The sequence below is a fragment of the Bactrocera dorsalis genome, unplaced genomic scaffold (genome assembly GCF_023373825.1).
Source record: "Bactrocera dorsalis isolate Fly_Bdor unplaced genomic scaffold, ASM2337382v1 BdCtg011, whole genome shotgun sequence".
NCBI lineage: Eukaryota > Metazoa > Arthropoda > Insecta > Diptera > Tephritidae > Bactrocera > Bactrocera dorsalis.
Window position 1 is genome coordinate 115,808 of NW_026038062.1, and position 14,537 is coordinate 130,344.

Below are 14,537 nucleotides of genomic sequence, written 5' to 3' on the forward strand. Positions count from 1 at the left end.
CTTGTCCCGTCTATCGCATTTCTTGGACGGCGGTGATGTCAGCCTTTATCTTTACGAGGTCATCTACCAGCTGGTCAGCGGCACCTTCCCAATTAAGGGACCGGACATTCCAGGTGCATGCCCTCAAATCATAGTCCTTATTTCGTTTGCCATGGTAGTCATCAAAAGGGGGATCTCTCATCCGAGGCTGTTTTTTCCTTTTCATTGGGGGTGTTTTTTACGTGGCGGGTCCCAAACCCAGCGCACAACCCTATGCAGGGGATGTTTCGCCTTCTCACTTTAGCTCGCCTTGAAACGGATGTTCTTAGGCTACCCAGAGGATACTTGGTCAAAGACTGGAAGTCGTGAGCTGCTTGAGTCATATGTAAAAGAATCGTTTCTGGCCACTCCCAAGTGAATGGCGATCAGAGAACTTTCCTCACTTGCGTGAACTTCTACACATGACTCCATCCTCCTTACGACCATAAAATGACAAAAGTGCACGAAAAGTTGCTATTGGAGAATGATTATTGTTAATGATAAAATTGAATAATTTGTGAACTTTATTCTTGAGTATGTATTCCATGATGAAATTGTAAACATTAAAATGAAAAAAAACACACCTTGACATATTAAAAAAGGTCGAAACGACATTTAGAAATCATATCATTCCTATTGGAAAACCCAGTATTATAAACCGTATTGGCAATAATTTTACAGATAGATTTTTATATTAACAGCCCAATACGCAGTCTACAACATTTGTAGTATAAAAACCGATTGTCGGGGAAATGAGGCGGCAGCAGTCGCTCGATTATGATTTATGCTATGTATAATAATATTATGACCACGTGTAACTCTTGTTTAATGATTTCGATACCAATATATAAGAATATATACATATAATAGTTTTAAGTAAGTGTTTAACAATATTGATATCACTAAAGAATACACGAAACCAACGAATTGCTGTTCACATACTTGTCTAGGTGTATGTAATTCACTTCAATTAATGCCATAATTTGAAAAATTGCATTGCCAAAAATATCTCTAAAAAGAAACTATTGCATATATTTTGTTATATTTATAATTTTATATAAACTCTTTGCAGTCACTAAAACCGACGATCACGTTAAGGTCTATGATGACGTACCAAACTCAGCCGTTGAATTACAAGTCAAAGATAAGGTAAGTGATTTGAATACCTGGATATATTAAAAATTAAGAGCTTAAAAGATTATCAGAGCAGTTATGATTTGGTGGATTTTTAGAAAATTCTAAGACCAATTTTGTTTTAAAAATTGTATTACTAAATTATCGCTCTTAAGTTAATCATTTGTTTCTTTGGCACCTGTGATAAATAAAAATTTTATATTTCACTCACAATTTGTTGAAAGCAAGTCTCCCAAAGTTTTGATTTTTTAGAATATATTCAATTGCATTACTAAATATTATAATTGAAATGCCCGCAGTCTCATTTGATACCATTATTTGATGATCAATTTAGGATACATACAATTGCGGGCTACGAAGGAAAAAGTTGGAAAATACAACATATTTGGTACACCTGACGCAGCGGTGCTTCAACTTATTTATTCCATCTAGGAAATATTTTTATAGGAACATGTTCAATAAATCGCCTTACTGGAGCCCTGTTTGGCTGATTTTCCCCTTCTCTGGTAGTCGATGTAGATCATACGTTGGGAATGCCAGAAGACCGTTCTTCAGTTTTCGGCAGTCCCTAGTTTTCTAGTGTACCAGTGAATCTATGTTTCATCTCGCAGACCTTCAATCGTCGGCCTGCCTGCCAATGCGAAATCGTGTGCTTCTGTCATGTTATCCTCTGTCACAGGCGTTTACGAGGCACTTGGATTTGGCTACTCAAAAACCGATGTGCCATCAAAGGAAAAGAGTCAACATGTACCATGTGATCAAATTTTAATACAAATGTTGTTGTTGTAGACAAAAAACATTCCTGAAGTAATTCGAGGATGGTGCCGAGGAGACAATCCTTAGCCGAAAAAAGATCTGGGTCCGTTCCGGTTACTTAGACCGGACTATCGTTGGCGGGGAACAAATCTTTTTTATCGCCTTCTTGATAGGTTCCTGAGCCCAATACAAGCATACTCTACAAGCCTAGTCTGGGATAGCTCTCCGTGCCCGCAGCTTTTTCGGTTTCGGCTCATTTTTGTATCACCATTCACTTTCACGGCATATTCATAAATCAACGACTAGCCACAATAAATGATGCGCTGAATGTGGAGTCCCCAGCTAGGTTGTCAAGTACCTCTTTTGCGACTTTATGCAAAGTCAAACGATGCAAAAGATTCAAGACTTTCTGCCGTTGGCACAATAATTGTTCTTGTGTTCGTGATAAAGTAGACTCCCAAAACACTTCTGCAATATTTTCAACAATTTCATACAGCATACGAAAACTTTTCAAATTCACAGCGCGATTCCCCTTTCAAAAACAAGAATAAAATCACAGATCTATTTCTATTTTTTCACATAATTCTCAGAAGTAAAAAGAGACAATATGCAAAAAAAATTTTTGTACTAATTCCACTTAAAATATACTTTACAGTAAATTTTTAATTAACATTCACCGCTTTATTTTTTTTCTTCTTCTTTTACTCAAAAATATAGTTTTTGCGTAAGCTGAATCGACAGGAGCGTGTCGTTGAAGAAGTCAAATTGGTTTTGAAGCCACGTTTCAATAAGAAACAGATCACTAAAGATGACTACAAGGAGATTATGCGGCGAGCTGTGCCGAAGGTTTGTTGAACTTGATGAAAATACAAAAATTTATTAATAATCATCTTGCAACGCATGCGCAGATTTGTCACAGTCGTTCGGGCGAAATTAATCCTCATAAGATCAAGAATCTAATTGATGCCTATGTAAGGAAATTCCGTGCAAAGCATAAGAAGTTGAATCTCCTCAATACCGGGCAGGTCAGCAGTGCGGTGAAGTGCGCCGCCTATTTGAAGAAGCTGTAAAGAGAAGCAGCGCGTAAACGTATAAGCGGAAGTTGGGTATGCACACACATATATATATAATTGAAATGTATATATTAATAACTTGTTTTTTAAATCATTTGCACAGCTAAACGAGTAACCAAGCAGCTAATACACATAAGTCTTATGGCACATTCATTCAGTAAAACTTCTGCACACACTCTTGCCCACAAGGCATGTAAGTAGGTAGGTTTTACTCACCACCGAACGGCAAATTCTTGGAGATGTGAAATTCTCAAATGAAATTCGTAGAAAATTTGGAGTTGGGCGTATAACTAGTTAATATAAAAGAAAAATATTATTATGAAAAACAAAAAAAAAAACACTATTTAAGGTTTTAAAAGAATTTCCAATTATGAAACACTAACAATTTTACACGAACATGATTTGTAAACAAATAATTTTCTTTATATTGTCATTTTAATTACTTTCAGCGACGCATGGAATGAAGTTTGCTGTTTATTTATTCGCAATTCTATTATATTATAATTATGCACATATGCATACATACCTAATTAAAGATTTTTCCAATTACAATTCAAAACTAAAAATTAAAAAAAAAAATCTTTAAAACCTTACTAGTAATCATAGTGAATATATCTGCAAATAAATTGTATTGTATACCTTTAAGGCCACTTGTGAAACACTCGCGCATCATACGTACGATATGTGTGTACTTGATTTGCACATACATAGGGATATTGATATTCTTCATACATATATGTATACCTACTTTACATTTACGAATACTTGTGTTAAAGCATTATTCTCTTATCTTTAATAAACTTCAATAATTGTAATACTTTATCTTATTATTATTTTGTTTTTGTTTTTGTAACACAAATTTATTAAAATAACAAGCGAAAATGTCACACCATTTTAAATATTTGCAGAAATTTTGAAATTCAGTAAAATGTATAAGAGTATATAATAAAGAATAAAATTAATTAAACTTAAAAGAAAATAGTTTTATAATTTCTCTAAGATTTGTTATTGTGTATACAGGAGTTGTGCACCGAAATTGTTTTGAGTTTGATTGTTGCTGTTGTCCTTATTTATTGTCCTTTCTTGCAGCTATGTTGGAGCTGCTCAATTTTTTTTTTTTTTGTAAAATCGGGAATGCGAGAAATCTTTTAAAAATTATTCTGAACAACTTTGTCTAAGAGACAATGGATCTAAAACCAGTTGCGAACCAACGATTTTCAAGGCGAAATTTAAAAAATCAGTATTATCGTTTGTATGAGAGATATGTGATATAATTATTCAATCTGACCGATTCCGACAAACGATTAATAGATTTCAACATGCACCTATGTAATTCAGTTTCATTCGGCTATTTCAAAAACTCGCGAAGAAAATTTTCACGACCCCAAAAAAATTTCACCCGAAAATAACTCAAAACCGGATTTAGACACACTATGTGTCAAAGTTATCTTAGACAAAGTTGTTCAGAATGATCAGTAGAACATTTTTCGCAAACGCGATTTTCCGTTTTTCTTGACGCCTTGAAAATCAACACGCTTCTAATGTATGTAATATATGTATACATGAATAAATGGACTACATGGACTTAAATGCCTAGTTAACAGAAGTCCAGGATACAGTTAACATTTACGCTGGTATCGTTAAATGCCGCCTCTTTTAAGGAGTTGTTAGGTGACGCAGTCTTCGTTTACATTCTCCAGTTGGCGCCACCTTGCGAAAAGAAGAAACGACTGGCGCGCTATTACTAACTCGGATATAACCGCGTAAACGGTTTCTACGCCAGTAAAGAAGAATTGCCGTTGCGCTACCGGAAGTAGCTTGCGAACCGCTAAATACAGCACATTTGAATTTGACATTCAAGCTAGGTGACAAGTACTCACTGAAGAAATGAGCGCATGCAAAGGAAATTTGGTCGAAACATTGACAATTTCCAGGCAAAATATGCTAATTAGATTTGGATTTGGAAATGCACTCAATGCTGCTGCTGTGGTAAGAAGCCAAACAAGTCGAAAAATTATGCGCATGTATAGTAGACATGTGGTAAGACGCTACGATTGCAAGAGAAAAAACAGTTTAAATTGTTTACTTTAATATAATTAATATATATTTTTTTTATTTGAAAATAATTTTATAAAATATTTGAGATTATCTTATAAAATAGTTAAAGGTCTTGAAAGCTAGTTTATAAACATTATTTTGAAAATCGTAATTTTTACTGTTAGAAATATATAAGCAAATTAAAACAAAATTTTTACCTTAAAATTTAAACAACAGCAACCACCAGCAGCCACACCTTCAATAAAAAACTAGTTTCTTTTTTAAATTGATGGTGCAGAATAGTTGCATGTCCGTTGGCCTCAACAGCAACATGCTGCAGCAATAAAAGCCCCCCTTCTAATGCATCGAAAATGCATAACGAGTCAGATGTAGCGCTTCTACTAAGAATTTGAGTGTCTTTTCATTGCATTCCATTCCAGCAACATTTAGCATTCAGTTTACATTACTTTTTCATTGCAGTTTGCATTTTACTTAAAAAAATAATTCAATAAAAATTTAAATACCTTCCACAAAAGAGCCAACAAGCAGCATGGACGACTACGAGGATCAAAGTGAGATGCATACAAACATATTTGCCTACTCCTATTTGATATTGAATACCATTAACTATTAACTTCACTCTTCTAGGTGTCGTAAGCGAAGTGAGTCGCGGGATGATGGCCGGCGGTGGCGGTGGCGCCCATCACGGTCGCGCCGAAAACACCACTTCCTTTGGTGCTGTAAAAGTTGGCGGTTGGCGATATGAGGACTCCACACGTTACATCGGTGAATGGGATCAGCGCGGCCAGAAGCATGGTATTGGTCATTTACAATTTCCCGATGGCACACGTTACGACGGCCAATTCACCGATGGACTGAGTCATGGCCTCGGCTGTCTATGGTTCTCCGATGGCGCTAAGTGAGCTAGCAAATGTTTTAGAAAATTCGTATTCATACTTATTAATCGTGTTATTAGATACGAAGGTGAATTTATGCATGGTTGGTTCCATGGTCATGGCATATTTTGGCGTTCCGATGGCATGAAATTCGAAGGCGAATTTCGTGGTGGCAAAATCTGGGGACTCGGCTTGTTGACTTTTCGCGATTTCACAAACGGCTTTCCGCGCAACGAAGGCTTCTTTCAAGGCTGTCGCCTGGTGCGCAAGCAACGCTGTCCGGACGTAGTGCAGCGCGCGCAAAAATGTGCGCTTATGGCGCGTTCGCTGTGTGACCATCCGTATTAGCCTTAAGCATGCATGCACACATGTACAAAACATACGACATAATATACCTACATATACATACTTATCTGCATATGCGTATACATACATACATATGTATGTACGAGTACGTGCCCATATCAGTCGGTTCTATGGTACCGCACCGAAGTGGACTCCAACTGTTATGTCCACAAACACACTACCAGATCTTTCGCAAAAAGTACACACGTTTTTGAAATGCTACTCACTCTCGTAACAACAACAAAAATAAATAATGTTCATTTTATCGTTTACGAATAAACGTTGAGGAAATTAGCCCAAAATATAATAAAAAAACAGTGTTTTTATTTGGTTTTCTAGTTCATTTTTTCAGTTTCTTGTAAAATGTGTTTATAAATTAAAATTGCTAATTTTTAAAAAACACCTGTGCGCGCATACCATATACAACATACATATACATATGTACATCTATGTATGTCCATATGAAATTTTCCGCTGTTTATCTATTTTATTGCTAAGGTATTGTACTTGTCTGCATAAAAATTTAAGCATATTGTATCTAAAACAAAAACAACACAGCAGGGAGACGTATTCCCATTGATGTAACAGCATCCACTTGTCCATGTATTAATTGTCCTCGCCTGTGCCCACCAAGAACCAAGCGTTCCGCGTACGCACAGCTGTGTTGCGAACCAAGCGCTTATTATCATCCAGCGCGGCGGCCAGCTCCAGTACAACATCCAATTTATATGTTAACAAGACATGCGTGGGGTATTTGGTAATGTCGTGTAGAAGACTTAAAGCGGATATACGAACTTTCTGCAAATTGAGGGGAAATCATTAGAAGTTTTTAATTAGGGGAAGAGGCGTAATAAATATTTATGTTAAATATTATAGAAAATTAAAACAAAAAAACGTTAACATCAGTTGCACTGAAGCTATAATAACTTTCACAAACACAAAAATATCCATACAAGGACTGGATCCATCAATTTGTATGAAAACTATATGCTAAAGTGGTTGGATCGAACAAGCGTAAACGTCTCTATATATTAGACATATTACCATAGGGCTAGGGAAAGGTATAGACTCAGTAGACTGGATTACGTATTAACTTTAAATTCGACATCTTTCACTCATTATGTAGAAGCGTGGTGTGGATTTTCAAAATAAAGCATAAGGTGTATGAAATCCACTCGCACGACAGTCGCGTCTATGTAACCGAAACAGACCCGAATTTCCATCCGGCCAAGAACTGTCAACTGACAGCATTCCTCAAAATTATTTAAGGAAAGTTTCCTGCCGTTAAAACAGCAACAATATCGAGCGTGTCAAGTCAAAAAAAATACAATTAGGGGTTTCACATAGTCTCATAAAGTTATAAGTTATAACGATCCGAAAACATAGCGTTCAGAGTTGTATTTGCGTAAACTCATTTGAGTATGGAATGCAACAACAAATTTTAAACTAGTATAAACATTTATGATTTTATGATTTTACGATGCTTTATAACACGTTGTGAGTACCCCAAATGCTTTGACAAGTTAATTCGTTGCATGGAGAAGCGAATATGAACGCAGAGAGCTATTTTGAAATTAATACTATGATGACTTTGATATATGAATGTTGAAACAAAAAAATGTTCCTTTTTATCTCTGTACTTACCATAGACTTTTGGTATTTGGACAGCTGTATACATCTCGGTATTAAATGACTCAAATGCCTGAGAAAGTATTCATCACGCATTGCAACGAAACGTCCACAAATTTCCAGTGAAATGTAGAGCATTTCCGTGTGATCACAATCTAGCGATTTGAAAAGCAGTGGACCAACCTATTATTGGACATTTACATAGACCAATTAGAGTGAATAAAATTAAACTTGATTCAATTACCTTTTCGATGTTCATTTTCTGCACAATGTGCGGTGCACCTTTTAGCACAAAAATAAAAGCAATCAGGTAATTTTCGGAATGCGCATTCAGCTTATTCCCCAGCTTTGCCAAAACTGTATGGAACAACTTCTGCTTGTATAGAATTTCGACCTTTGGTAAAAACAGCTCTTCACACTCCATTGCGATGATTTCGAATGCACGCGTTGCAACTGTGCCTAGCATAGGGTGTTCCAACAATTCTGTGAGCTACAAAAAAAGGGTAATTTATGAAATTATACACTCTTTCCAGTTATAGGCACTTACAGTTTCAATAATTCCAGCCGCCAAATCACTACCAGCTACAATAAGGCCTTTGGCTATCCACGCCAAAGTATGCACAGACAGTGTGTTGTCTTCTTTTATATTGTCCTTCAGTCGCATCACTACCTTATTCAAATTACTATGATTTTGTTCATTGCCATCCATTCGATTAACTACACTACAAAGCAACTGACGTGCAACGGTATGCAATTTCTCCTTATCTTCACCCACATCATTACCATTCAACGACTGTTGCGTCAACTCAGTTAGCAGCCATTCGAAAAAGTCATCCAGACTAATGTCCTGATGCAAGCGTCCCAATAGGCCTTTGGCGACATACAAATTTGCGGCAGACTTTAATTGCAACTGTGGTAAGTATTCCGTGACAATTATATATTGTTCGGAGACAGACAAATGTTGCTCAATACGACATATTGCTATGGCGATTTGTTCCAACGCAGGTACACTGAGTGTTGACGGACCCAAAGCCAACTCCATCAACTTTGCAATGAGACAATTGTTGTTTTGCAGGTCGACGACTAGCCGTGCATCGCCGCTACTTAATAGCATATTAACCGCTTCAAGCGCTAACAATTGATCATCTTGTGGTATATTTTGACCGAACGCATAATGCCATACTAAATCGAGTACACGCGATGTGAATGCCGCATGTATGAACAGGCGCAACAAGTGTCGGAATATTTTACGCTTTACGAAATTCGAATAAATGGCAAAATTCCGTATTAACACATCAATGCAGTTGGATTGTACTTCAATTGGATACAAAGCGCCCAACAATTCCAACAGTTCTATGCACTCTAGCTCGAGTGAGTCATGTGTAATCAGCTGTATAAGTACTTTGTAGAGGAGGGCACGATTTTTTTCGCTGATTAATGGCACACTCTCGGTCAATACGCTGAGTGCGGCATTTTTTAAATCAATATTTTGCTGTTGAACATCAGCTTCAATATTAACACGTAGTACTGTTATTATATCGGCATGAATTTGATCGCATGTAGTACGATTGAGCTTCTCTAAACAATCTCGTATTGCAACTATTTTAAATAGCTGTGCGATAATGTCGTACACTTTAAGACGTTGCTCTTCATTGTAACCAGCTGTCTTGTCACCCTCACCATCGCCAATTTTAGATTGCGTATTTAGTCTTAATAAAAAAGTATTAAGTATGCGATCACTAGCGAAAAGTGGATCGCCGGATACACACACCAATGCAATGGCCGTGGATGGATTGTATAGGTGCTGATTGACTTCACTTAGGTGAATTAAAATTGTTCCTAACACCTTAGTTTGGTAACTGTGACTGATGTCTGGTGTTTCATAGGCCTGCTCCAAAATAGTTCGCAAAAGAACAAGTCCCGCTGAGATAATATCCGAATTACCGCCTCCCGGAAAAATTTCCGATTTTAACGCTGTCCAAATCACATCGAAATGTTCCGATATTGATTTTGATGTAAAATTTACTGCAGCTTTCCGCTGTAATTTACCAATTGTTGATTATACTAAATATAAATATAATATACAATTTTACCAAAAGTTCCAACGAGTCCAATTTGGCCTCTACCAAATCGCTTTCCAGTTTTTCCAAAGCCAAAGGCACTAACCATTCAATGAATTCCGGGGATGCCACCAAACAATCCGATAATTTAGCAGCCAACTCATTTCGAGAAATATTACTAGGATCGTCACGGCTCGGAGTAAAATCAATGGGGAAATAACAAGCAAAGATTTCAAACATTTCTTCGGCCAAATGCAACAGCGAAAAATGCTTGATCAAGTCTGGCATAAAAGTAAATACAAAGTCTAAATTACGTGGATCATGTTCACCATCAATGGAATTTATCAAGCCGTACATGAAATCGCCACCCATTTCTTTAAGTTCTAAGTTAAAAAAAATTAAACCATAATTTTTATAATGGTTAAGATAACACTAAAATAACTACCATTATCATATCGCTGGGAGGCCAACTGTAATATTTTGAACCACTTTCCACGTTCTCCTCGTTGATGCGACTGGCAACTACTGTGCTTAAAAAATGTGTTTAAAATTTTCGGTACACTTTCTGCGGGCAATTCCGTCATTTCCAATAAGGCATGTATGCCCTCTATCACAGCAGGGAGCACACTGTGATGATCTTTCAGCCGATCCGTGTAGAAAGCTGTAAGGAACTCCAATTGTTTTGAATTAAGGTAATCCTTTGGCAACTGTTGCAGCATACTGGATAAAAGCTGTGTTCCTTTAATCCGTTGTTCTAAGGTAGTTGAAGTTAAAGCGAAGCCCATTTGCTCCACAACATATGATACATCATATAAGCCCATAACTACATCTAATCATGGGCAAGCACTTAGTAAAAATGTATGATACACCATGATAAAGTACTTACTTTTACTAACATTAGCTGCTGCCTGTTGCAATGCCGCTTCACTAACGAATGCTTCCTCTATACCATCCTGTGTTAAAGGTGTCATTTCAATATATCTCCAAGTGACGACTGGAAGATTGTATAAGATTGAATTAATCCTTTTATCCACAGCAAATAAAAAAATAAATAAATTCGTCCAAAGTGTGCACCAAATATGTCATATGTGTTCGATATAAAGAATTTATCGTTAGAGATGTCAATTATTTTATAGGAAAGTGTTTTAAAGTGATTTTATGTACATCGAAACAAATACGACGGCAAGCGACAGATAGCATCTGTCAAATATTAAAATACACACTTTCTTAGGGGCACAGTTATTTGAAAAAACAGCACGACTTCATGGGAGCAGCCATATCTAATTTTGGCGCCGACAACAATAATATGAATAGCAGCAAAAGCATAAACACTCTGATATATTATTTGTAATAATAATTGATAATGTAAAATAAATTAAAAGACTTATTTATTTATTTTTTGCATAAAAGGCATAAACGACTTATGACATGGTGTACGTTGGTAAAAGAAAAATAGAATATTCCAATGATCGATTATAAAAGGGAAAGGCAACACTGTCAGTAATAGCAGTTGACATTTCCTCAGAAGCTAAGACAAAGAATAAGAAAAGAGAAACGAGAAGACAAGTAGTGAAGAAATATTACACCCGTTTATTTAACGGCAAAAATAAAATAAAATATACGGTTTAAATTAAAAATAAGTCTTAATTCGTAAACTTAGAATAGTAATAAACGTTTCAAGGTTGCAAGTGTATGAAAAAGGCGCGATCTAATGTCCATAACCGTAAGTAGAATAGGAATACTTCCGCAACTTCCGTATAAAGATAGTTTAAGAAAAGCCAAAGACGAAAGTGAATAGTGGCAGCAGTCATTAAAGCAAAAAGTAAAATAAATTGGTGATTATTTTTAGGCATAATATATAGAATAAAGGTAGATAAGTAAAGGGTGGGGACATAAATCATTTGCAATGATTCAAAGTAATTCCATTTATAAATAATCAATTAAATTTGAACAATATAACTTTTCTTTTTAATTGTGTATAATGTTTATTGCTTTGTCTATAATTTATCAACTTGAGCGACCTCTTATAGAGCTGACACTCTCGAGTCTCACTTTCCATTTTTGCTAACTAAGTTTTTATACTTCTATTTACTTCGCAATACAACGTTGATGGCTCATTGACTATAATGTCATATTGACTCCGTCCATGACGCCGCTCTGCTGTCACCACCGCTTTATTCAACACGGCCTTTTAAATTAATTTTTTTTGCATGCGTGTGTGCTTTATACCACATTAGCTATTACGAGGTAGGAAGCAAAAGACGAAATCTTGTGTAGGAATGACCGTGATGGCCAAAACTTCAATAGTGGAAATATGTGAAAACGCAAAGCTGGCGCGTGACATGGCCTATACCGGCAACTATGACTCTGCTTGCATATATTATGAGGGACTAGGTGGCATGTTGGATCGCATGGTTAAATCTACGAATGATTCACTGCGTAAAAGCAAATGGAAATTGGTAAGTTATTAAATGTGATTCGAAATGAATCAATATTTTAATAGTTTTATTGCTTCACAGATTGCTCAGCAGATTGAAAAAGAATACTCGCAAATTAAAGCCATACAGCGAACTCTATCAGAAATGACACTAGATTTGCAGAACACACCTTTCGCACATAAATTGAAAACACAAGTCAGTGAAGATGAAACAAAAGATCCATCAGCTTGGTTTCGACCCGATCCCGATATTTGGACTCCGCCTCCTAAAGATCCAGATGTTTGGGGACCACCACGTTCGGAAAAGTATATATTTATAGATTATTTTGCCACACATTTATAATAACATATATACATTATAGACCCGCAGTGCCAAATAGAAGCCGAAGTGGTATACCGAACAAAAAAGCTACTGCCAGTGCCGGCAAAAGTATAATACCACAGCGTAATGCCACAGGAGGTGCCACTACTAGGCGTACCATAGCTGGGAGCGGTGGAAACAATGTACGCGCGCAACAGAATGGAAGATCGACGTCATCAACATCAACGAGCCGAAAAACAACACATTCAAGCAATGGAGTTAGTAGTAATGTGGCAATTGGTGCCGATAATGTCGGCAACAAAGACGATGAAAATCGTGATGAAGACGCGGCAGAAAATGAAGAGAAGGAGGAAAAAAAATTTCAACCCAGTACACACATGGAAGCCGAACTGGTAGATATACTTGGTAAGTATGAAATTTTGTTTTTCCTTAAAATTAAATAGACAAACTATTTTTTTTTAAGAACGTGATATACTGCAACGCAACCCTAAGGTGCGTTGGAATGATATAGCTGACCTGCACGATGCTAAACGTTTACTAGAGGAAGCGGTCGTGCTGCCGATGCTTATGCCTGACTACTTCAAGGTAAAAAAAGCTTTATAATACAAAGTAATAATCTTAGAAAGGGTTGCTTTCAATTCCCATAGAAACAAAACTTTCTTGCTTTGTTGTAAAGATCGAAGTTCGTCATGATCTGAAATTCAATTTCCACAATTTTTTTAATTATTATTAAATTTATGTAGGGCATCCGACGTCCGTGGAAAGGCGTACTCATGGTTGGTCCTCCGGGGACGGGTAAAACAATGTTAGCTAAAGCAGTGGCAACAGAATGCGGCACAACATTTTTTAATGTATCATCTTCAACACTTACATCAAAATATCGTGGAGAATCGGAAAAAATGGTACGTTTATTGTTCGAAATGGCACGATTCTATGCGCCAAGTACAATATTCATCGATGAAATTGATTCACTTTGTTCACGGCGTGGTTCTGAATCGGAACATGAAGCCTCACGCCGTGTGAAATCAGAGCTGCTGGTGCAAATGGATGGTGTGGGTAGCGAAGAGGCTACGAAGGTCGTCATGGTATTGGCTGCTACAAATTTTCCTTGGGACATAGATGAAGCGTTACGTCGTCGATTAGAAAAACGTATTTATATACCCTTGCCAAGTGATGAAGGGCGTGAAGCATTGCTAAAGATTAATCTGCGTGAAGTTAAAGTGGACGAAAGCGTAAACTTGTCCGAAATCGCCAAGAAATTAGAGGGTTATTCAGGTGCTGACATTACCAACGTCTGCAGGTGGACTACATGAAACCAAATTATATATAAGTTATTGTTTACATTTCTTTTTTTCTCTTAGGGATGCTAGTATGATGTCAATGCGCCGAAAGATAGCTGGTCTCACGCCGGAACAAATACGACAATTGGCCACAGAGGAAGTAGATCTTCCTGTATCGAATCAAGATTTCACAGAAGCCATTAGTCGCTGCAATAAGAGTGTTTCAAAAGCGGATTTGGAAAAATACGAAAAGTGGATGAATGAGTTTGGTTCGTCATGATGACGGAAGTATTACCGCATTTGCTGCAATTAGTAGCATTTTAATTACAAATAACTATATAATTTAAATACTGAAAAGGCGTACGTTTAGCCAAACATGGCTGTAATGAACTTGATTTTGAATAGCATAGCTAGAGAAGTGTTGAAAGAGTTATATAATATAAATTCGAAATTAAGCATCAAAAAGAGATCAATTTTATAAAATATTAATAAGACTAACAAAAACTTCATTAAGAAATAAAACCTTCAATTTACAATTAACTGAAGCCGT

General features: G+C 36.5%; 4 protein-coding genes across 5 annotated transcripts in view; 3 read left to right on the plus strand and 1 right to left on the minus strand.

The window, feature by feature from the left end:
• Positions 1 to 3,964, plus strand: part of LOC105231577 (uncharacterized) — a 32,232-nt gene extending 28,268 nt beyond the window's left edge. Inside the window, exons 4-8 of one of the 2 annotated variants that reach the window (XR_007423468.1) lie at positions 1,091 to 1,167; positions 2,626 to 2,754; positions 2,817 to 3,014; positions 3,085 to 3,182; positions 3,431 to 3,964. Coding sequence is in view for 1 of the 2 variants with exons in the window: in XM_049461182.1 (XP_049317139.1) it covers positions 1,091 to 1,167; positions 2,626 to 2,754; positions 2,817 to 2,978 (368 nt within the window). In the remaining variant the exon portion in view is untranslated. Of the gene's footprint in view, positions 1 to 1,090; positions 1,168 to 2,625; positions 2,755 to 2,816; positions 3,015 to 3,084 lie in introns of both variants that reach the window. The other variant, XM_049461182.1, reaches the window with a different exon arrangement.
• Positions 3,965 to 5,419: 1,455 nt separating this feature from the next.
• On the plus strand, positions 5,420 to 6,548 carry LOC105231576 (MORN repeat-containing protein 4 homolog). The gene is made up of 3 exons (XM_011212951.4): positions 5,420 to 5,590; positions 5,667 to 5,937; positions 5,995 to 6,548. Exons 1-3 carry the CDS (start codon positions 5,569 to 5,571, stop codon positions 6,260 to 6,262), a joined length of 561 nt encoding a protein of 186 aa, XP_011211253.2. The 5' UTR covers positions 5,420 to 5,568; the 3' UTR covers positions 6,263 to 6,548.
• Positions 6,549 to 6,579: 31 nt separating this feature from the next.
• Positions 6,580 to 11,051, minus strand: LOC105231575 (MMS19 nucleotide excision repair protein). The gene is made up of 7 exons (XM_011212950.4): positions 10,835 to 11,051; positions 10,394 to 10,777; positions 9,982 to 10,331; positions 8,436 to 9,926; positions 8,133 to 8,378; positions 7,904 to 8,071; positions 6,580 to 7,057 (listed from the first exon to the last, which is right to left on the minus strand). The coding sequence occupies exons 1-7, from the start codon at positions 10,917 to 10,919 to the stop codon at positions 6,866 to 6,868; spliced, it is 2,916 nt and encodes a 971-aa protein (XP_011211252.2). The 5' UTR covers positions 10,920 to 11,051; the 3' UTR covers positions 6,580 to 6,865.
• A 428-nt stretch (positions 11,052 to 11,479) lies between these two features.
• LOC105231574 (katanin p60 ATPase-containing subunit A-like 1) lies at positions 11,480 to 14,532 on the plus strand. Its single transcript, XM_011212948.4, has 7 exons — positions 11,480 to 11,671; positions 12,186 to 12,407; positions 12,468 to 12,691; positions 12,748 to 13,112; positions 13,171 to 13,292; positions 13,451 to 14,007; positions 14,069 to 14,532. The coding sequence occupies exons 1-7, from the start codon at positions 11,660 to 11,662 to the stop codon at positions 14,265 to 14,267; spliced, it is 1,701 nt and encodes a 566-aa protein (XP_011211250.2). The 5' UTR covers positions 11,480 to 11,659; the 3' UTR covers positions 14,268 to 14,532.
• The last annotated feature ends 5 nt before the right edge of the window (positions 14,533 to 14,537 follow it).

What these genes read in the sequence shown, in the direction of transcription:
- LOC105231576 (XM_011212951.4), top strand. Translation starts at nt 5,569, where the DNA reads ATGGACGACTACGAGGATCAAA. An exon ending in GGACGACTACGAGGATCAAA is followed by an intron (nt 5,591 to 5,666) that starts GTGAGATGCATA and finishes TCACTCTTCTAG; the next exon opens with GTGTCGTAAGCGAAGTGAGT. An exon ending in TGGTTCTCCGATGGCGCTAA is followed by an intron (nt 5,938 to 5,994) that starts GTGAGCTAGCAA and finishes TCGTGTTATTAG; the next exon opens with ATACGAAGGTGAATTTATGC.
- LOC105231575 (XM_011212950.4), bottom strand. Translation starts at nt 10,919, where the DNA reads ATGACACCTTTAACACAGGATGGTATAGAGGAAGCATTCGTTAGTGAA. An exon ending in CTCCCAGCGATATGATAATG is followed by an intron (nt 10,332 to 10,393) that starts GTAGTTATTTTA and finishes TTTTTAACTTAG; the next exon opens with AACTTAAAGAAATGGGTGGC. An exon ending in CCAAATACCAAAAGTCTATG is followed by an intron (nt 7,058 to 7,903) that starts GTAAGTACAGAG and finishes CTCAATTTGCAG; the next exon opens with AAAGTTCGTATATCCGCTTT.
- LOC105231574 (XM_011212948.4), top strand. An exon ending in GTAAAAGCAAATGGAAATTG is followed by an intron (nt 12,408 to 12,467) that starts GTAAGTTATTAA and finishes ATTGCTTCACAG; the next exon opens with ATTGCTCAGCAGATTGAAAA. An exon ending in GGACCACCACGTTCGGAAAA is followed by an intron (nt 12,692 to 12,747) that starts GTATATATTTAT and finishes TATACATTATAG; the next exon opens with ACCCGCAGTGCCAAATAGAA.